General features: G+C 45.8%; 2 protein-coding genes across 3 annotated transcripts in view; one reads left to right on the forward strand and one right to left on the reverse strand.

Moving 5' to 3' along the window:
* The window catches only part of LOC138520775 (hatching enzyme 1.2-like), a 70628-nt gene that overhangs the window by 43191 nt on the left and 4149 nt on the right, over positions 1 to 23288 (forward strand). For both annotated transcript variants that reach the window (XM_069633072.1, XM_069633073.1), the window contains exons 4-8: positions 3567 to 3719; positions 5622 to 5739; positions 8356 to 8534; positions 11733 to 11814; positions 13660 to 13781. In XM_069633072.1, coding sequence (XP_069489173.1) covers positions 3567 to 3719; positions 5622 to 5739; positions 8356 to 8534; positions 11733 to 11814; positions 13660 to 13781 — 654 coding nt within the window. The remainder of the gene's footprint in view (positions 1 to 3566; positions 3720 to 5621; positions 5740 to 8355; positions 8535 to 11732; positions 11815 to 13659; positions 13782 to 23288) is intronic.
* The window catches only part of LOC138520773 (chitotriosidase-1-like), a 344502-nt gene continuing 344333 nt past the window's right edge, over positions 23120 to 23288 (reverse strand). The window contains exon 11 of the mRNA XM_069633071.1: positions 23120 to 23236. Coding sequence (XP_069489172.1) covers positions 23160 to 23236 — 77 coding nt within the window. The 3' untranslated portion in view covers positions 23120 to 23159. The remainder of the gene's footprint in view (positions 23237 to 23288) is intronic.

The following is a 23288-nucleotide window of genomic DNA, read 5'->3' on the forward strand; positions in this document are numbered from 1 at the left end:
CATGGAATGTAAGCCCATTTCTTTCAAAAACGTCTTTAACCATTTTGGTCTCCTATAACGCCCTATTTTATTCAGGACTTTAAATGCAGGATTCTTCTAGCACTATATTAAAGCATAGGTATCTGGCCGTATCCTCTAGCTCGGGTATGCTCCCGGTATCTCTCTTTAGCTCGGGTATCCTTCCTGGTATCTCTCTATTGCTCTGGTATTTTTCCCGGTATCTCTCTATTGCTCGAGTATCCTTCCCGGTATCTCTTTATTGCTCGGCCACCCTCGAGTCAATATTTTCCATATATATATATATATATATATATATAATACTCGTATTCTGTCGCTATTTTTGTCCCACCTCCCTCCGTTACCTTCCCTTACTTGTTTTAAGGCATGCAACGTTTGGTCAAAGTATTTAGTCTTTTTCACTCACCAGTCGCATTTGTTTTCCTCTCCCTCTCTGGATGCTCGGGATCACCGCCTTCTTTACCGCCTCTCCTTGCTGTTCGTCCGATCAGCCGCTTGTAGAAGTGGGAAGGGATTTGTGGGGGAAAGCACAGGTTCCTTCAGACCTCAACCTGCAGGGTTTTCACTTAGACTATCCACTATCTACGGGGAGCCTCTTGGTCTACTTAGCCGGATGTCAAAGGACATGTGATATTGCAAAGGACCTAGAGTTACTTATGTCGACGGCCAATGGGTGTCTTATCTAATCGATAATCGATAACCATCAATCTCTGCTACCAAGTGTGCAGTAGGACCCCAGCTGGCCCATAGGACTGGGGGTTTCCCAACAGCACTTTAAGATGAGCAGCAGCACCCTTGAGATGGATGGGGATGCAGATTAATACTCTCACATCAAATCAATAATGACAACTCGATAGTTTGGCAAAGGGAGTCCGTTAATGACAAGTACAAAAAATGAGGAGTTCATGAATATCAGCAATCGCTCGATCTTCCTTCTCGCTTCAACTCCAAATAATTTCAGAAAAACCATAGTATTTATTAAAAAAAACTCATCATCACTGACGTGTAACTCTTAAAACTTTAGCATGCACTCTATTGGTTCTAGGAAGGTAACTTTACTATAAGCACTACATCTGTATATGGTAACGAGGAGTGGGGATTGGATAAACACTGTCAGGTGGGGCATCTAAGCCCTTCCTTAAAAATGGCTATTGTAGATGTCATTAAAAGTACAACGTCTCATTGGTTCTACTAACTATAGGACCCTAGATTACTTGGTCCACTATGATTGGGTTGGCATCAACCCCACTCATACTTTTCCACTTGCTTAGCAGCATGCAGAATAGCCGGCCAGGTGCAGGGAGCTCGTCTCAACCCCAGCTTCCCTCCAATTATTGCTACAATCAATTATCACCTAAGTGGTCATGTGTCAATGATTTCTTTGTGGTTGGCCTTGAGACTGCTTCTTAGTGTGGAAAAGGTAAGGCGTCTGTGCATGGCACAGGTCCATTCGTAGGTGTGAAAGTTTCATCCCTTCTTGCTCATCTTGTCACGTGATTTCGACACCGTGAAATCTTATTCTTCATGTAATTCGTGTATTTGATATAATTCTGCCAGCCATCTGCCATCTGTGGCTTATCTTGACCTTTCTGAACAGGATACTCTGTTCTTCTTTCGCTTAATTGTATCCACTGTCTGTCTATTTCAGCCGATACGACCTTGGCTTCTTGGCATGATTATCTTCATCTGGGTTTCTCCGTCTTTAATTCTCAACTTATTTTGGCGAAGCTCTCCTTTTGAGACCTTTAGTAACCTTTGGTTGATTCTGCTCTTGTGCATAGTGGAAGTATACTTATATAAAGTGCTCCTTTTGAGGTAGATATGTATAGTTGGCGCTTGCTGCAATCTATTTTACTACTAAGCATAAACAAGCCTCACGATTCCTTGCTTCTTGCGGTCCTTTGCATATGTACACGTTTAAACTAACTGAATATCTTCATTGCGCATATGGCATAATTTCTGACATCTTGACATCAATTATTTCACTTTAGGCTCAGTATGTCACATATCCATGGTGTTTCGTCTCTTTTCATCATTCACAGGTCGTCATATCTTCTATATGTGGGTCAGTCCGGGTTCTTGTGATGTCACCATTCGTCTTCCTTCAGTATCTTTTTAGCTTCTTCAGGGACTGCATTCTGACAATTGTCATTCTCTCTCATGTGTCGATATGGTTTCCTCAATGGATATCTTACTGTCAAGGTTTTCTTAGGTCTTGATACTTCAATAGGTGCTGTTGTTCTGATAGGTACTGGACAGAGCCCAACTGCGGCTCTCTGCTGGTTTATTTGCTCATCATACGTCGCATATTTTGGCGTAAACGTTTCTGGTACTTCAAAACGGGCGGTTGAAGTGTGAACAAGGCTTGGCACCTTGGTCAACAGTTTTAAAGGCTGCAGATAGATCCAGAAGAATGAGAATGGAACCAGCTGATAATAGAGCTACAGAACCTGAGGGCAGTGAATGTAGAAAGTAGAGTAGGGTGGTCGACAGTGTCAAAGACCACAGATAGGTCCAGGAGAATGAAAACGGAACCAGCAGATAATAGAGCTAGAGAACTTGAGTGTAGTGAACGCAGAAGTAGAGTAGGGTGGTCGACAGTGTCAAAGACCGCAGATAGATCCAGGAGAATGAGAATGGAACAGTGGATAATAGAGCTAGAGAACCCAAGCTCAGTGAATGCAGAGATTGGGTGGTCTACAGTGTCAAAGGCCGCAGATAGATCCAGGAGAATGAGAATGGAACCAGTGGATAATAGAGCTAGAGAATCTGAGTGCAGTGAACGCAGAAAGTAGAGTAGGGCGGTCGACAGTGTCAAAGGCCGCAGATAGATCCAGGAGAATGAGAAGGGAGGATGATTTATTTTGAAGAGCAGGAAGAAGAGAGTTGGATACGGGAAGAAGGGTGCTTCTGTGCAAGGGGCGGGGCCAAAATTAGAGTATCATGAATAAGTTAATGAGGATTAAGATAGGAAGAAATTTGACTTTGGAGAGACATGGAAGGAGAGAAATGGGACGGTAGTTGGATGAGAAGAAGGATTAAGAGAGGGTTTTTAGGAATAACCAAAGCGTGCTCAAAGGAAGAAGTAAAGGTGGAGGAAGTCAACGAGAGATTATCAAAGGACGTGAGAAAGGGACTGATCGTGGCATAGACTGAAGGGTTGAGAGGAGACGGCAGAGGATAAAACGGGTAGGCCATGGGTGTACGTGGGAGAGAAAGGGCACAGTGTCTGAATCAGTGAGAGAGGAGAATTAGAGAGATGAAAAAGATGTTCAAGGAGAGGAAAGGGGTGTAGCCACGGTTACCAAAGGGAGTGGGTCACTGAAGAGTGTAGGGTAGTGGCTTCAGATGTGAAGAAGTTAGCAAAGTCAGAAGAGAAAAGAGAAGAGATTGTAGAGGGGTCAGAAGCAGGAGGACAAAGCATTTTTGTTAGTGACCTGGAACTGGTGGCAGGGTAACGATAGATCAGGGGTACGAGTAGAGACTGCATTTTGGAAGCACACATGATCAGCTTTTTAACTCCTTGTTCTCTCTTCTCCATTTCATAGGTGAATCCCCCATCGGGCGGCCGCCCCTCGAGTTCGGTGATATTGCTGTGGACCCCCTTGGAAATGCTGACCGGTGCGCATCTGACCGATGCCGCTGGCCCAGCGCTGCCAACGGCCAAGTGCTGGTACCATATGAGATCTCACCCAGTTACTGTAAGTGCCATCACCAACTTCATGTATTTTACAATAAAACCTTGTTTTTTCCATAAAGAGGTGGCGGTCAGTTACGTGGGATTAAAATTCCTGGTGGTCCATTACATCCAGAGTTAGGCTACTCTGTTCACACAAGTAGGCATCTCCGATGGTCTGGTGGGACGGGAGCAGAGTCAGTCATATTTCAAGCAGGTGATGTAGATTCATTTACAGGAGAGTTTCCCTCCCTGGAGGCTTGCCCACCTCTGCTCAGTGCAGTCGCATATCCTACTTTAGGGGTGTTTACTTTGACCCTGCAGTGGTGCTGCAGCTGAACGACTAAGCTGTGTCTTGATGGCCCCAGCCACCCACCTCCCAAGCTCCCTGGAATTCTTATTTAAAATGGTATCTCTCCAGATGTTGCCCATGCCAGAAAATCCCCTGTCCGCCATTGGATGCTTACGGCATGGCCTTCTTACAGTGCTGACCCTGTACTAGCATGTAGACAACTTTCCCTGTTGATGAAGGAGATTCACAATTTTCTGGGCAAAACTACTGCTTTTTATTCATAGATTTTTTTACTTTCTTTCTCTTAAAAAAATCACCACAATGAAAGTAAACAGGCACATTCACTTCGACACTCCCTCTTTTCGTCTTAAAAGCTCCTTCCTAGCAGTCTCAAATGTTCGCTATCAATGTCAAATGTTTGGATTTATGATTTTAGTATTGAAGTCACGATGGCGGCCATGTTATAGTCAGGCAGGCCTTCCACTGCAGAGGACATGTTTGGGGTCAGCAAAGCTGTGGCAGCCATGTTGCGTCAGTTATGATACTTCAAAGCTGCAATTCTGCATCACAGTATTGGCCCCCACATTCTGGAACTCACTACCTAAGGAACTTTGAAGGGTACCACCAGACTTTCAAAGAACAGCTCAAAACATGACTCTTCAACTAATTACTATAACCACTGTTCTAGAGCTGAGCAAGGATGTGGTCTACTCTACATCCCACATACAGACCACGGCTCACGTAGCTTTGCTTAACCGCTAGTGTCTTTTCCATTTTCTTCAAAATGAACTAAAACCCCTGAACCACGGAACAGCCCCAGTACTGCTTCTGAGGAACGTTCCCTTCCCCACTCACCAACCTCCTCACTGCTAAAATCTCTGATGTTTACACCACAGCCCTTCTCCATCCGACGGCCCACAAGGCCTAGCATCGGAGTCACAGACTCCCATCATGCTCTGCTCCATCAGCACCTGCACCGCATCTATTGCAGGGCTCCCAGCCTGAGGCCTGTCTCATGGATATCCCCCACAGCGTCCTTCCTCCCCCTGAACACAGAGAACCCCTCCCACCAAATAGTTAGGGGTGCTTCCGACATGCACTCATCAGCAAAGCAGTCTTCTGCATCTGCCACTCCCTCTATCGCACTCACAGCCCACCACCACCCGTCACTTTATAGAGCAACACACGGCGAGGCCAAAATTACTGTGGGAAGAGCACTTAACAAGACCACTAGGGCACTTTACAAGACCACTTTACCTTATCACTTGAAGTAGTAAAAAGAGTAGTATGGCTAAAGTAGAGTTCCCTTCAGCTGAACCTTTTGGGTCAAATTAGTCTGCATTTATTTAAGCAGGTAAAAGTGGTCATTTTTATATCATAATTATATTTTTGTATAAGCTTCTGCACTGCTCTGATTGTGTTTTGGGGCCAGCTGGCCTCTGAAAATTCCCAAATCCAGTTCCTGTTCACGTTGTTTCTTGCCATCGTTTTCCACCTTATTTTCAAACAAAGATCATATGTCAAGTGCTTCCCTGATTTAATCTTGTCTGAGCTACTTTAAACCTTGCCAAATCTTGGTATGTTTGTGTAGAACGAAAGCATGCAACTCCTTCCTCTTCTCTTTCCCCTCCTCAGCCTCGAACGAGCGTTCCGTGATCATGGCCGCCATCCTGTCCTTCTCGCCAAGCACCTGCATTTCCTTCAGGCCTCGAACCAACGAACGCGACTATCTCTTCATCGAGCCACAGACTGGGTCAGTAAGGGTGTCTGTGAGTGTCGGGGGACCATATTTTCAAACAAAAAAACCATGACAGCCCACTGACATAGAAGTGGGACTACAGTTTCCGCTGTGATAAACAGCAAAGAAGGACTAAAACACAAACAGGGTGCTGATGAAACTTTTGTCCTACTTCTGTGTCAGTGGTCAGTCTCTGTGCATGTTGGAGGCACAGAACGCTGATTGGAGGAAAGATGACCTGGAGGAAGGGACCAGGTTTGGTAAGTGGGATGAAAAGTGATTGGGGAGAGCGGTAACCCGCTCGATCTCAGATTTTTCAATAGTGTTTGGCAAAAAACTGGGATAGTCTCCACCAGGGGGTTGGCTTATAGTTTTCCCGGTGGGGTTTGGGGGACCGGCAGCAAGAAAGAAAGTCCTGTTGTAACTTATAGGGACTTTTATGCAATTGGCCTTTCCTGGGGTGGGGGCTGGGCCCTAGAGCACCCGTGTACTTGGCGACCCTGGTCTCCCCCAGACCTTCTATTCCCAGAACAGAGTTTTTAAACTTAAAAAATCCTTGGACACCGTGACGGAGGGGCAAATACCGGAACAGTCCTGGAAAAACCAGGACATCTGGCCACCCTATCTCTGTGGGCACTGTTGGGCATATCATGCCACGGCCTGGTGGGCATTTCAGGGGACAATTGGATTGGCATTTCATTGCACAGGTGTGGGAATTTCATGACACAGTCTGTGGAGGGCTTTTCATGGCACAGTCTGTGGTGGGCTTTTCATGGCACGGTCTTTGGTGGGCTTTTCTTGGCACAGTCTGTGGTGGGCTTTTCATGGCATATTCTGAGGTGGCTTTTCATGGCACAGTCTGTGGAGAGCTTTTCATTGCACAGTCTGTGCTGGACATTTCATGGCACGGTCTGTGATGGGCTTTTCTTGGCACAGTCTGTGGTGGGATTTTCATGGCACAGTCTGTAGTGGGCATTTCATGGCACAGTCTGTTGTGGACATTTCATGGGACAGCCTGTGGTGGGCTTTTCAAGGAACAGTCTGTGGTTGGATTTTCATGGCACAGTTCGTGGTGGGCATTTCATGGCACAGTATGAGGTGGGCTTTTCATGGCACAAACTGCGGTGGGCTTTTCATGAGACAGTGGGCCTCATCACGACTTGGGTGGTAACGCCGGCGCTATTAGCGCCGGCGCTATCTGCCCTACCGCCGAACTCGGCAGTAATGTTAATCCCCATTCCCCATTGAGCCCATTCGGGAATGCCCCATTCCCCATTGGGCTCAATGGGGAAATTTCACGCTAATACCGCCGGCGGATTTCCCGCCAGCGGTATGAGTGCGAATTTTCGGTGGATTTCCCCCCAGCTCAGAGCTGGGGCAAAATCCGCCAAAGTCCTGATTTGGCGGACCCTTAAATCCGGCGGTAATAGCGCTAATGCCGGATTTAAGGGTTACTGCCAAAGTCGTGATGAGGCCCAGTGTGTGGTGGGCTTTTCATGCCACACAGACTGTGGTGGGCTTTTCATGGCATGGTCTGTGGTGGGATTTTCATGGCACGGTCTGTGGTGGCTTTTCATGGCATGGTCTGTGCTGGGCTTTCCATGGCCAGTCTGCAGTGGCTTTTCATGGCATGGTCTGTGCTGGGCTTTCCATGGCCAGTCTGCAGTGGCTTTTCATGGCATGGTCTGTGGTGGAGATTTCATGGCACAGTCTGTGTTGGGCTTTTCATGGCACGGTCTGTGGTGGGCTTTTCATGGTGCAGTCTGCAGTGGCTTTTTATGGCATGGTCTGTGATAGGCATCTTTTGCTGTAATTCTGTGCCACTGAATTCTGTGTCAGAGAGGATATCACATGGGATCTGCATGGGGAAGACCCAGGACCTAATTGACACCTCTGAAGGATGGGGGCATTGGGAGGAGGGTTGGTTTGCTTCTCTGTGGCCTTCTTGATGTCTTGGATTGGAAACACAGAAGGTGGTCCTGCCTGAGGGCAGCCTCAGCTGTGCTCTTATTAAGCCCCTATGTCTGCTGATAAAGGGTCCCAGGAGGGTGCTACCGGGCTGTACCCACCCTCCTTGTTTATGTACACAGGGTTCTCCGAGGCTGTGTAGATTTACACCATAGCCAGATATTACATTTCAACCTCCTGAGAAATTCCTCTTGTGCTGTGTCCTAAGGATTCAGACATTGTATTCCAGAGAAGGAACAAGGTCAGCGGGGTAGGGCAATAACACCCCTGCTGTAACACCATTCAGTGTCGTAGTCCTCAACGCTGGCCCCTAGCACTGTTCTTAGCCACTGCATTGAGTGTTGTGTTTAGCTAGTCCTCCCAGAAGGCCACTGAAGTCCTCTAATTGTTGCATACCTGCAGCTGAAGGTTTGGGTGCTCTTTTCTATGTGGGCCCTCTCTTTGTGATAATTGTCATTGGTGAGGAACGCCTTTATCATTGCAAATCCTTCAAGTCATCATACTCTTCAAGATGGTTCATGCATTTAGAGGTTCAGATATATGTCAATCCTCAAGGGTTGAGACCCTTCCTCGTGAGAAGGTCTTTGAGCCCTACGGATATCAGCACACCTAATGACAGTCAGAAAATGTGCCCATGTGAGTACTAATCCCTCCTCTTTTCAGATGCTGGTCCTTCATTGGAAGAACTGGGGGCCGCCAGGTTGTTTCCTTGCAGCGGAACGGATGCGTCTTCCTGGGCACGGCGCAGCATGAGCTCCTTCATGCCCTGGGATTCCACCATGAACAGAACCGTGGCGACCGCGACGGCTTTGTTGACATCTTGCTCCAGAACGTGATGCCTGGTAAGACTTGCAGCCTTCCCTCCTCTCTGATTCCCGAATATCTGACCGCTATTCAGGCATGGTGTGCTGCTAACGATCTCTGTCTTAATACCAGTAAGACTGAGATCCTTCTCATTGGAACTCCCCCCCCCCCTACTCTCTGGCCGCCCTCCTTGGGCTCCCTTCCCTACCCTCTTGTGAGGCAAAAAACGTAGGTGTCATCTTCGACTCCTCTCTCTCCTTCCCACATCACATCACTGACCTTCCCAAGAAGGATCACTTTCAGCTTTACCTCCTCAGAGGCCTTCTCCGTTTCCTCACATCCCCAGAAGCTCAATGTCTCTAGAGCTCTGGTTCTCTCCAGGCTGGACAACTGCAACATCCGCTTCCTCAATCTCCCTCTATCCCCCCTCTGCCCTCTACAACTAATCCAGAGTAGGACTATGAGACTCATCCTTGGCCTCAAGCCCAGTGACCCCCATCTCTCCAGCCTTAAAATTTCTCCATTGGCTCCCGGTGGCGGCAAGGATCACATTCAATACCCTCTGCATCATCCGCAAGGATTTCTGGGGCCTGGTACCGCGCTACATCCAACCTTCTCTCCCTAGATACCTCCCTGCTAAAGTATTTCGGTCCTCTAGCTCTAACCCTCTGCAGATCAGAGGTTTTTCCAAGCAGAGAGTGGGGGTCGATCTCTTTCTTCAGGAGGAGCCTTTTCTAGAGTGGCCTCGCTACCCCTCGCAGACTTGAGCCGGATCTCTTTACGTACCGGAAGCTTCCCAAGACCTTCCTCTTCTCCTCCTCCCCTTCCTTGCTAAGCCCCCCTGTTGCTGCATCTGGCTGCCTTGCGTCATATAGGGGCCAGACCCCCCCCGACCAGTCTGCCTCAGCACCTCCTTACCAGCACTTGCAGCCGGCCACTTTTCCCTGACTAGACTACTGAGTCTGGTCCACCCCCCCTCCTCACACTAGTTGACCCCTATCCTGTCCCACCGTGCACTTAACCTCTGGGATACCCATAGCACTTACCCAGCCCCTTGTGCCCCCATAGCACTTACCCAGTCCCTGAGGTCCCCTCCCTTCTGCATCCCACACCCCATACCTTCCCTTTTGCCCTCCATCTCCCCCTCAGAACTTCCTGTGTGTTGCACTTGCACAATCCGAATTTCACAAGGCCTATTAGAACCATGTTTAAGAATTAGTGACAAGGAGCCACTCTGTTGCCAGTCAAGTTTTCCTGCATTAGCCTCTCCTCCAAACACAGGTTTTCATGACTCCATCAATTTTCGGGGAGGCTGTGTTTCTTTACTTTTTCAGGTGTGTCTAAATTTCTTTTTCAGGTGTAGCAGGTTCATTGACTATAGTGTCTCTAAGGATTCTGGTACTTGTATTTTTCGCACCTCATTTTTCTTGCAGGTGGCTGAAAGCAACTCCCTCCATAGCACAGATCTTCCCCTTGATGGGGGTAGGGGGAAAGCCATGTTTATGGCTCTCCATTGTAAGGCATGATGGCCCTGGTGCTGCACCCTTTTAAGCCTGAGACTCCTGGAACAATGTTTAAGAATGAGTGCCTATTAGAACCATTTATTGTTGGATATCCTCTTCTGTTCCCCTCGCCCCTTAGTCTTGTGGCACCTGGAAACACTTTCTGCTGTATAAGCGTTAAATACATCTATAAATAAATAGAAAAAATGACTTGCTGTCAGTTTAATCTCAAAAAAGGTTGGCGCAGTGGCGGGTGATGCGCATCTGCTAGTTCTGGTTGGCAATGAGGGACAAAAACACTTTTGTAAGTTGAATACATTCGATTAAGACATCAGATGGGGTGAATTGCGATCTAAAGTTCAGGTGGTAAAGGGAAGATCGTAGAAACATTTCTGTTGAGTGTTTGCAGGGACACTGAGTAACCCATAGATATTTCCTGAATTTAAGGGGATATATAGCGTATTGGTTTCTTTGGGGGTACCGTGAATATACTTCTAACTCTTCAGAAACCTACTTATGTATGTACGTGACCCAAGAGAGATAACTAACGCAGGTGGCCTGTGTGTGGAATGGACAGACAATACACGTTGAGCGTTCTACACACGAGACGAAACGTTGAAATTCTGGGCATGATCTGGCTCTTGGGGCTAGGGATGGATTTGCTGCAGTTCGGGCCAGTGGGCAATTAAGATGTGTCTTTGCTTTGCTGCACTAGTGATAACATCCAGGATTGGACTTGGGTCTTTGACATTGTTTTTTTTTTCTAGAATGGAATGCTTATGTATAAATTCCAAGTTGGTTTTAAGAAGTCCAAAGTTGGGTTTTCAAGTCTAAGCGGCATTCTCTCATCACTTGGTAGCACAGATTAGTTCCTAGATAGTAAGTACTGTATGCCATGACTTTCCTGTCCAACCCTCATGTCTACTCTGATAGTTGAGGCTTTTGCCAATGCATACCGTAAAGTGTTCAGCTTCATGAGACACAATCAGTGAGAAATGATCCACCAAACAAGCCCCAAGGGTCATGAGAAGAGGATAATGTCTGGGTGCCCAAGCCATACCGAGCAGGATCTGATGCTGGTTTGGATTTAGAGGATGTTTCGCTTGACTACTGATCTGCGGAGCATCTTTAATGCAATTGTACCGCTTTTTCATTGTGTTATTTTATAAGTTGAATAAGGGGCGTTGTTGTGATGAGATATCCTCTTCACCATGACAAAAATAATATGCTGTCATCAATTTAGTTAAACATTACAGAGATTAGCAGTGTCACCAAGGAGAAGTCTTGTCTGATACATGCCAAAGCGGCTAAAACTGATTTTTAGTATTACACTTCTAACTCTGTTGAGGAGTGCTGTATTGCACATCCCATTTCTGACACCATTTAGGCTTAATAGCATAGATTATGCTATTGACAACAAAAAAATATTATATATTTGCACATCACAATTTTACTACCACTGTAATTTAATATCACAAATCTGACACTAGTCCAGACATATATTGCACAACCCACAATGGCCAACAATGTAGAGATTTAACTATAATTCTCTGTTAAGACTGATCTTTTAAGTTAAGTATACTTGATTCGTCGAGGACTGCTCAACCCTTCATAAAAACTGCTAGAACTGCAATTTATAAATGAAAGCAATGGGAAATTACTGTGACCCCCCAAGACATAACATTGAAAACGATGATTGATAACTTCTCCTAATAACAAGCTGTATCATTTTAGGCATGGAGCATAATTTTCGGAAGGTGAACACCAACAACCTGGGCACCCGCTATGACTATGCATCAATCATGCACTACTCAAGGCAAGTATTGTTAATCACAATGTGCGATGCTTTCTCGCTACAGAGGTTTGGGGCATTTTTGTATCAGTGAATGGCAGATGTTATGTTATACCAATTTGTATAGTGCAAATATTCACCACAAGGGCACCTTGGCGCTAAACAAAACAGGTCAGAAAAAAAAGAATAAGGAAAAAACCCTAGAACAGAGACGTTTTCAAAAGTCACCAAAATGCTAAATGATTCTCAGTAGCACGAAGAGGCGGGGCAGCCCTTTCCATAGCTGGGCAGCTGCCAAGGAAAATGCTTGGCCAGAAATGCACGATTGCGAAAAGCGTGGAATCGCAATTAGAGAATCAGTCTCAGATCTAAAAAACTGGTGGGGACATAAGGGCGAAATTTCTCATTTAGATAATCCGGCCCATTGCTATAAAAAGCAATGGGACTATGCAGAACTATGCAAAGTGTTCTGAATTCAGTACGTTTGGCAAGAGGAAGCCAGTGCAACGATTTAAGAATTGGAGCAATAGACAAACGGAAACCAGAACCCGTTGCAACTCTGGCCGCCGCGTTCTGCAAAATTTGCAGGCCATTAACCAAGTAAGCTGATTGAGCCAGATACAAAGAATTGCAATAATCCAAGGTTCCCGAAACAATAGTAGCCACAACCGGAGAACGAAAGTGCGTGGGGAGAATGGAAACACTTTATGAAGAACCTTAAGCTTAAAATGTATCTTCTGAGAGACAGCGCTGACTTGCGCCTCAGTGGACAGTGAAGAAGACATTTTGAAGCCCAGATCCTTAACCATGTAAACAGGAACCTGCAGCGGCCCAAGATATGCCGGCCAGACGGCTGGTGTCCAGAGTGAGGCTGCAGACAGTTGACCCACAATCATCACTTCCGTCTTGTCTTCATTGAGGCAAAACCATTAACGGTTTCTTGCGAAACTGGTCCTGGGATGAGTGTTCCATGTATGTGCTTCCTCGTCTACACGTGTGAGATCATCGCCACCGAGATGTATCCCTGTAGTAAAGATGGAAGGGTGTGTGTGTGTGTTATTTCCGGTGTGCTGTTTCAATATGAATACATGTTAAAGTGCCGCTGGGAATTTACTTCATCCGTAGAACTCTGCAGTTGGGACCTTGTATGATGCTGAAAAATGGGAATTAAAAATAATAGTATCATTCATTATTCCACACCTTTGGTTCTCTGCATTTTTCTAATGAGAAAAAAAAAACAGACTACAGCATTTTCTGTGAGAAATGTGATGGACAAAAGGTATGTGTTGCTCTTGGCTGTGAATTAGTCCTATCAGCATGTCCATTTGTGTTGTTTAGAGTTTGAAACCATCTATGGATTGGATTGAACTGTGCGAGGCTCACCTCCTTCCGTAGAGTCTGGTCCAGTGGCCAACATGTGCTAACTCCAGGCAGGGTTGTCCAACTCCAGGCCTCGAGGGCTGGAAACCTGACGGGTCTTCAGAATATCCCTCATGAATATTCAGGAGAAAAACATTGCATACATTTAGAATCATTGTATGCAAATTTATCTCATGAATATTAATGAAGGGTGTCCTGAAAATCTGACCTGGAACCCGCCCTCAAAGCCTGGAGTTAGACAACCAGTCCCACCGTGGGAGGAAGGACCCAAGGGTGGTGGGACTCCACTAGAATATGGAGGTGTTCTCAAGTCATAGGATTCAGGAAGCTTCTTCCCTGTGGTCTTAAGTGCAGTAGTGAGTGAGTGAGTTCTCTCTCTGCAGCGGCCCTCTTAGTATCTGTGTGCTTGCAGGGTTTGCTCACAATGGCCTCTCGGCGCAGTGTACTTGCTAAATGCTTCAAATCTCTCCTTTCTGTGCTGCCCTACAGGAACGCCTTCACACGCAATGGACGCCCCACCATTGTCCCTAAGCCGGATCCCAACGTCCCTATTGGTACATCCCGCCAGTTCACCAGCACGGACATCACCAAGATCAACCGCCTGTACTGCTGTAAGTATGCAAGGCGGCACCTGGGATTCCCTTCATGCCATTTGCTTTGTTGCTGTCGCTCTGAAGACTCTGGTTATACTGACTGGGAGCTCGTTGAGTGGACTAGGCCATTGTCTCCTGAATGGCTGCATTAGATATTGCACACACTGCACACACTGCACACACTGCCTCATCTCTTAGCACTAAGAGCTCATGTTACTACACCCCAAGGCCCACCATTGGCTCTACCTTAGAATAGGTTGGTCACATAAAGTCTCTGTAGCATTCAAATGAACCCATTGAGTTATACACTTTTATTACAGACATCTCACTGACCTGTGGCCTCCTAAGCCTGGTTTCCAAACACTCTTAAGAAAGAGAAACTCGGTTTTTGGAAAGAAAGTTTGAATTTGATGAGGTTCCTAGGAAGGGGTCCTTGGTTTGAGTCCTAACTACTTTGGTCTGACACTATTTTGCACTACCAGTCCTCCACTGAAGAGGACTGGTGCTAGCTGAGGGCACCAGAGGGTAATGGGGGGTACTGCCTCAGAGGTAGCAATGCTTTCTTTAAATATTTCAAGAATTAAACATTGAAAAGGCCCCAGTAATTAGCCGGGGTAAAGAAGCATTTTTTAAAAGGTGTGTTTCTTGGAGTTTCCCTGAAGAAGGTTAATGCTGGTCCCATGATCCTTGTCCATGGAGAAGAGTTTGGAAACTCAATACAAATGACTCCTGTGTCTATCATCTATGCATGTAAATGGACAAGAGGGAGTTGCGTGGTTAATAATGCACCCACGCCCTGGTGTTGCAGCCCAGAATAATTGATTACCCATGAAAAGTTTCAGGCCCATGGGCTTCTGTACATTGGCATCCTGTATAATGTGCATCCCAAGACTCCCAGGTGGCAAGAGTGCCAGTTTCAGCACTATCTGCGCTTAAAGGAGAGTTCCGGGACTTTTTTTTTATTGTCCCTACGGTTCGGCCATGTGTTTTTAAGCATAACTCGGTAGATCGTGGAAAACTTTCCTATGGACCTTACCCGACTTTTCGTCCATTAACGCACTCGAAATCAGCCGCCATTTTATGATAATCCTATCACTTGCCGCATCGCCCTGGCTCACCTGCTTTTGCGGCACTAAATCAAATCCCCCGCCCCTGAAACAGACTTGATCAAAACATTCATATTCCCCGCCTCTATCCGTGACGTGACTGTGCTGCGTAGGCAAACGCGCCCAGGCGTCTTCTACGCGACTCCACACAGAACCAGGAAATCAACACAGATGAGCTCAAACAACACAGCGCGCCACAATTGGGAATATGAAACTGTACTTTTAAATTAAACCGCAAGATTGTAAATTTGGTAAAGTACATTTATTTGACATCAAATGTTTTGAGAATATTCAGCGATTAGCATTTTTATTTGCACATGTTCCAAAAAGTTCGTTTCGAGGCACACGATGTTCCTTTGCTGTACACAGGGTCTTAGATCATCTCACAATACAGCGCCACAATTCGGAATATGAAACAGTGGTTTAAAAGCAAACGGCAAGATTGTACATTTGGCAAAGTACATTTATTTGACATCAAATGTTTTGAGAATATTCAGCGATTTGCATTTTTATTTGTTCACGTTCCGAAAAGTTCGTTTCGAGGCACACGATGTTCCTTTGCTGTACACAGGGTCTTAGATAAATGAATTTTTATTTGCTCTCGATCCAAAATATTTCGTCTTGAGGCAAGCGATGTTCGTGTGCAGTAGACATGGTGTTGGTTTACGATAAAATAAGCTCTTCGGTCGCACTGATAATCGCATGGCTATTCCAACAACGAGGCACTAGGGCACCACAACGGTCTGTATGTTGCATCTAGCCGTTAGTACCGCGTAAGGGCATACTTGTACTTGGCGATCGTCCCACAAAATGGTCAGGGTGCTAACGTTGTTCACGCGGAGAAGCAACTGGCGATTATAGAAGCCATCCGCCGGTGTCTGGTACTCGTGACACAGACAATAATGGACGATGTATCTATTTGAAAAACATAAAAAAAGGAAATTAGTCTCACCATCAGATCTTTATTAAAATTATTCATTTTATATATTAGGTCTGGAAATTATTTCATAGCTAGGACAGTGCAACTGGGTTTTAAACGTCAAGGGGGGCTGTAGGATACTGAGACAGTCCCCCAGTGCAGGGGTTGACAAGGAGTGCAGGTGGAGAGTGGAAGGGCCCAGGACCGAGATCGCAGACAGTGGACCAGTTGTAGCAGGGGAGAGGGAGAGAGAAAGCAGAAGCAAAGGTTTTGAGGTGCTTCCGTAAAAGTATGATATGATATGATATGATATGGTATTTGTAACGCGCCTATACACAAGTGTTTCAAGGCGCGACGAGGCAGGGAGGGAGGGGAACAAGGGGAAGACAGACAAACGATCCTACTAGGCCAGGTGTCATTCAGATCGCGCAAGTGCAGAGGTAAGGGGAAAAGGAGAAAGTGCAAGGAGAGGAGGTGGGGGGGAAGTGCAGTACAAGGTAAGTAGCGTAATAAAATAATAAATAATAAATAATAAATAAAAAGGGCCCGCTTGAGGCCAAGGACAAGTCTCGCAGTTCTGTTCTGGATAAGTTGCAGAGGGCGGAGAGTGGAGGCAGGCAGATTAAGATAGAGGCTGTTACAGTAGTCCAGCCTAGAGAGAACCAGGGCTCGGGAGACAGTGAGCTTCTGGGGGAAGGAGAGGAAGGGAAGAATACCTCTGAGGAGGTGCAGCTGGTAGTGTGACTTCTTAGAGACGTCAGATATATGAGGAGAGAAGGAGAGTGTGGAGTCGAAGATGACCCCGAGGTTTTTAGCCTGGCAGGTAGGGGCGGGAAGGGGGCCAAGTAGACGGTTCTCCCCAAGATAGTGCGTGGTACAAAACAACATGCCACATAGAACGAACAAGTACAACTTAACCCGTCTTTAAAGCAACTGTATAGTAATTAAATTGCGGTATAAACTCATCTAAAGAGTTACTTACATTATATTTGCATTTTCCATTGCGTCTGTGCGTAGGGCAGCCCCGAAATACCACTCCTTCTATGCCGACGTTATTTCTTCTAATGAACGAACATGAAATGGCTTTCGTTTCTGAAATTATATTCATTATCGTTTCTTACGTGGTCCAGGCCTGTCAAGGTCAAAATACAATAGAACCTTATTCTGAGTCGTGGGCCATTCTGGCACCCGAGAAAAAATCAAAGCAGCTGACCTTCACTTCGAACGAGCACACATTCCAAGTTAGCTACATTCAGTGTAAGGCATTCTCACAGGACTTGAAATTTACACTCCATCTTTGCATTTTGTCTGCGTGCTTTGCAGCCACACAGAACCATAAATACGGAGAGATTCTATATTTATTGAAAAATGATTTATATTACTGTTTGGTTTAATTTAATGCGCAAATGAACAAGGTTGGCTAGATACACATATTCAATGGGCCTGCGACATGAGGAGACTTGAGAGAAAAGACAATCAAATTACAATCATTTAAACCGTGATGTGTATTTCTCAATGAGTTCTTCTTTAGGTGGACATGGAACAGATGCAATGTTGGGTGGCAATGCAGTTGTCCCCTGCACAGGTTCGTTCACAACTCCATTTATGTGCCTATCTAGGACGTCAACAATAAGTTTCTCAATAAACTCATATTGCATATCCTCAAACACTGGTTTGATCACCCATTGTTTACTTCTTTTAGTGAAGGCCTTATTGTAGCGAAGCGTCCCTAAAGTTCCGGTCGTCCTACTTTGTTGACGGCCAACATTATGGTTATGTGCCAAGACCGCTAAAAGAGTCCGATTTATCATGCCCTCCATGCCAAAATGCAATCGTTTTGGCCTGTACTTTAGGCACATATTGTGGAACACCTCCAAATCTCCTGTGTGACAGAATTCCGTCAGTCCTCTCAAATCTCTTGATAGAGTTTTGTCGAATACAATCTTTTCAATGGCTTTGTGAGTGGGTGATGAAGGAATCAACCACTTCTTCTTCCGTGCCTCCTCTGTGGACAAATGGCCATGTTCACAATTGTGGAAATGTTGGTTCGTGTTCCATCGGTGAACGTTCGTACAGTGTGGCATTACTGACCGCCATTTTTCCAGTAGAATTTCCAACGACCCTCCACATGTTTTTGAGCTCCACCAAAGATGGTTGCTGATTGACTTGGACCACTGTGAAATACCTTGCAATTCTTTTTTTTTACCTGCAGCCGACAATTTTTTATTGATTGATTTTGCAAGATGCCAAACGTCAAATTGGTGATTTATATTTTTGTACTGTTCTCTCATTGTCTTGGCAATTGAAACGTGTCTGTCCGTGGCTATCAGGTCGATCACCATTCCCCGCGATTGGAGTTCTTGCAATGATGCTACAAAGCCAACTTTCTCCATGGCCACTGAGGATGTACTTTGTGACACCTGCACGACCACCGAACTCACAATTTTCTTACTTTCCATGTCCTGAAAGTGGTAGGTGCAGTACTTGGCTGAAAATCCTGGGCTGTCGCACTGTCCATCACCGGCTAGCCTGAACCGTTTGCCCGCGAATGTACTATCAATAGACATTTTTTCCATTCTCCAAGCTTCGCTAATGGCCGGAAATAGATAATCGGTTTGGTATTTGTAGAACTGAGTTTTCGCAATTAAACGGATTCCCACAAACTGAAAGAAAGACTCTAATTTTTTAAAACTTGAACCACTAAAAAGTGCAGCCGCTGCACAAAGTAGATTGCCTGCTGGCAGTTGTCCCAGCATAGGTTGTGCAGACCATGTGAAAGGATGATATTTTGTACAGGTGGCATGTATTTTAAGGTTAGTGCCTCGAATTGCACGAGTCACATTAATCAACGGCTCCCCACATACTTCCCCACCTACCAAATGCCCACATTTAATCCGAATAATAATATCAATCAAACAACTATCGAATACAATGAATTTGGCCTCTTTCCTTATACTGTCACTCTGCATCCCAGCTGGTTCGGCCTGTAACGTTGAGGACATGTCACTCACATGAAAGGTAGAATCTCTGATATCGTCTTCCGCTATGTTCAGTGATATTGATGGTGTTTCATTGTCGTCTACTTCATTCTCTTCCATTGCAACATCTGTTCCTTCTCCGGCGATGGGTGAATAAAACAATTTCTTCAACTTTCTCACTGTCTTAGTTTTTGCGGGTGTGGATTCTGTGAATTGATCTCCGACTGCATCCGAACTACCAGGAGGACATTCACTATCAATGGCTGGTGGTGGTATAGCTCCGTTGTCAATCACTTCATATTCTTCCCATTGGCACGATGCTTCTCCAGTCTCAAGTCCCTGCCAAAAGGTTTGACAAGCAACATCTCTCGTTCGCTTCACTGTCTGTGTAGATCTAGTTCGTACACCCACTCGCAACTAGAGGACAGATTGGAAAAGGGTTGTTCAGTTTAAACACAACTTACAGTATTGAACTATTAACAGTGAAAAACAACATAATATAGTGACCAGGACACTAACCTTCTTTTGCTTTCTTTTCTTTGAAACTTTCTTGCCTCGAACTTCAACATCAGGACGCTGTTGCTCCGACTCGTGTGTATATGTCTCCACTTCCTCTTGCGCTGCAACGACTATGTTTTCCTGATAAGCACATCCATCACGCACTGACGCTCCATGGACTCCCTGAAACATAGAACTTTCATTAGTATGTATAATAATATCGAAAACAGAAAATGTACTTGGGGACCAATACCCACGTACTTCTCAATAGCAAAACACGAATGAACGCTTTGTGTAGAACATTCAAACGACAATTATTCACGCATTGTTGATCTAGTTAGATGGAACTGTCAAGATCCATACCTCGGGCTCCTCATAGACTTCCATTGATGATATTATTGAAGATGATGCTTCAGTGACTCCCTGAAACACAGTAATTGCATTAGTATGGTTTTCTATTTTGATAAAAAGAACAGAAAGTTTGTGCAGGCGTGAACGGCTCATCTAAATAGACCTGCACAAATGATCAGTTGTCTAAAATAAATAATGGGTATGTAAATATGATTCGATTTGCTCTATCGTTGGAAGTGTCACCACCCAGAGATCTGCATCAACTACTAGGGGTGATGTTCTTGTAGAAGAAGCTCCGTCATCTCCCTGAAACATAGTACTTGCGTTAATAAAGAAGGAAGTATAGCGGATGTAATCACGTCATATGATTTCGCTTCATCGAACTGTCAGTATCCATACCTCGAAATGCATAAGAACATCAAGGGACGATGTAACTGCGGTGCACACTTCTGCAAGCTGTTGCGCCGACCCGTAACTGCACGCTCCCCCTTCTTCTTGGACTAATGCTCCATCGACTCCCTGAAACATAGGACTTTCATTAGTAATGAACACAATATTGAAAAAAGAAGACACATAAGAGGGCGACGACAGAAGGACATATCAATGGCTAAAAACAAAAGAAACATTGTGTGTAACAATCACGCTACAAGAATGCAAGATCTGATGATCTCCATCGATGGAACTGTCCTGAAACGTACCTCGAGCATCTGAGTGACATCAACGGTAGTCGTCAATACGTTGGACTCCTCAGCATCTCCCTGAAAGACAGTACTTGAATTATTTTGGATAACAATAATTATAACTGAAAACAAAGACTAGAGGACGAGTACAAGGGTGTACCATTAGGTAAAATAATTACACGATAAATTAAAACTATTGATTTACATGCCTAAAACAAGTCAGTGGCAGAATAGCCAAGTAAGATTACCCGATAGGCGCTTGAAGTGGCTGATGACTGCAATAACGACACGGATGGAGAATCTTCCGCCTTCATATTGAGTGGATATATAAATGGGGAAATTATTGTTAGCTAATGTTACACACTACCGCAAGGCCGAGAGATAAATACGTAAACTTGACTCACCAGTGGAGGGATGTGGACGAATAGAGTGGGAATAGCGGTTGAGAGCAATTTTCGCCTCGCTCGCGGTGTGTTCTTCTTTATTAGCAATGATGTGGAGTACATGTCAGAGGTAAAGTGCCTGCTGCAGATGCGGTATCGATCACCCCTCTTGTCCGCAAAGACTTCTAGGACTCTACTTTCAAGCTCAGAGGGTGGATATCCGCAATATCGGACCCATTCTCTTATCTGATCTATTGTCTTAGGGAAAACATGCATTATAGTACCTTCAGATTTATTATGGGTCTTCGAAGGACAACCGCCAATGGAACAGGCAGGCATTGTGGAAAGTTCTGAAAAGTAAAGATCAACAATTCTCTATGAATACCAATGTGTTAAAAAATTAAATACATAAAAGGTTCAATGCAAGGTATGTTTTGGTTCTTGGAACTATACACGTTATTCACATGCGGATAAGTATTTGAATAACTTTAAAAAAATACAAAAATAATTTGACTAAACTCAGAACATGTGACTAGTTCCTTGCATGTACTGTCTTGAACGAAAAGAAATTGGACGCAAAATGAGTATGGTACATGGCCTTACCTTGACGAGCAAACAGTTAGATGCAGGGATCAGAGTAGTTTCTTGTCGTAGAACAGGGAGCAGTTCACAGGTTGCAAACTGATGAGTTTGCTCAAAGTGGTCACGGAAGTTCACAGAGACGAAGAGCAGACAACCAGCACCTTCACGGGTTGACTAGCAAAGCGCAAAGAAGTTCTCATTAGAAATATGAAGTGGGTTATAAAGAATTCGAAACAGGGGTGTGTTTGTGAATGAATGACGTGTATATGTCGTGGCATTATGCGGTTTGCAGGGGGGCGTCCCGCGTGAGGGGAGATGCTTGGCAGGAGACACGGGGTCTGGCGGTAGACATGGGAACAACAACCCATGCTCTATAGACCACTTTGAAGTGTACATGGTCTTTGGCACCTCTTGGCCTTTATCGCTCCCTGACAGCTCCACTTGCCAGCGCAAGTACCCCGGTGCGAACTGCCTTTGATAGGGCGGGGGGTGGATTGGGGCGGTGGTCGTGCAGACAAGACACAGGAAGACTCGTGAATGGAGACACACTTATGTGGATTGCAGGGGGCCGTCCAGCGTGAGGGGAGATGCTTGGCAGGAGACACGGGGTCTGGCGGTAGACATGGGAACAACAACCCATGCTCTATAGACCACTTTGAAGTGTACATGGTCTTTGGCACCTCTTGGCCTTTATCGCTCCCTGACAGCTCCACTTGCCAGCGCAAGTACCCCGGTGCGAACTGCCTTTGATAGGGCGGGGGGTGGATTGGGGCGGTGGTCGTGCAGACAAGACACAGGAAGACTCGTGAATGGAGACACACTTATGTGGATTGCAGGGGGCCGTCCAGCGTGAGGGGAGATGCTTGGCAGGAGACACGGGGTCTGGCGGTAGACATGGGAACAACAACCCATGCTCTATAGACCACTTTGAAGTGTACATGGTCTTTGGCACCTCTTGGCCTTTATCGCTCCCTGACAGCTCCACTTGCCAGCGCAAGTACCCCGGTGCGAACTGCCTTTGATAGGGCGGGGGGTGGATTGGGGCGGTGGTCGTGCAGACAAGACACAGGAAGACTCGTGAATGGAGACACACTTATGTGGATTGCAGGGGGCCGTCCAGCGTGAGGGGAGATGCTTGGCAGGAGACACGGGGTCTGGCGGTAGACATGGGAACAACAACCCATGCTCTATAGACCACTTTGAAGTGTACATGGTCTTTGGCACCTCTTGGCCTTTATCGCTCCCTGACAGCTCCACTTGCCAGCGCAAGTACCCCGGTGCGAACTGCCTTTGATAGGGCGGGGGGTGGATTGGGGCGGTGGTCGTGCAGACAAGACTCGTTTGCCGTAGGGCCTCACCAAGGAGAGGCCATCTAACTGCATGTAAGAGGCAGGCTGCAGGATCTAGTACATGGAAGGCAGGGGGGTGAGTTTATAAATACCTCAGCCTCCCAGGAGAATATATGGGTGCAGTTCACCCTGGAGACCCTGAACAAAGTGGTGTGGTAAGTATTTTTGGGGGAGGAGGCAAGGCCGGGAGGCTTGATGCCAACCCGCAAAATAACATATGTATGTCTGCTGCATATGGGTTCAACGGTTATGTGGATTGAAGGTGGGCGGCCAGCGTGAGGGAGGATGCTGGCCGGAGACATGTGGTGTGACAAGACAAGGCACAGGAAGACTATTCAATGGAGACACACTAGATTCATTTAAAAAATCAAAACAACCATTGTTAAAATATATGTTGGGTTTTATTTTAGATCTTAATTTCAATTGAACATAAATAATAAACATTACACATTGTAAAGTTGCGGTTGCAGCACATCCCGGGAAAAGCCGCGGTATTGTCCACTGTCGCTGGGGAAATGTTGTCTAATGGCAAGTACCGCACAGGCAGGTATTACTCTCCGAACGCGGTGTCCGAGCCTCCCGTGAAGCCACCAAGTGAAGCAACGATAGGCCACCAGCCTGTACCACCTGTGAAAATGAAAGATGCAAACTGTATTAAAATGACAACTTTCTTATCACT

This window comes from Ambystoma mexicanum, chromosome 13 (genome assembly GCF_040938575.1).
Source record: "Ambystoma mexicanum isolate Mex_15411 chromosome 13, UKY_AmexF1_1, whole genome shotgun sequence".
Classification (NCBI taxonomy): domain Eukaryota; kingdom Metazoa; phylum Chordata; class Amphibia; order Caudata; family Ambystomatidae; genus Ambystoma; species Ambystoma mexicanum.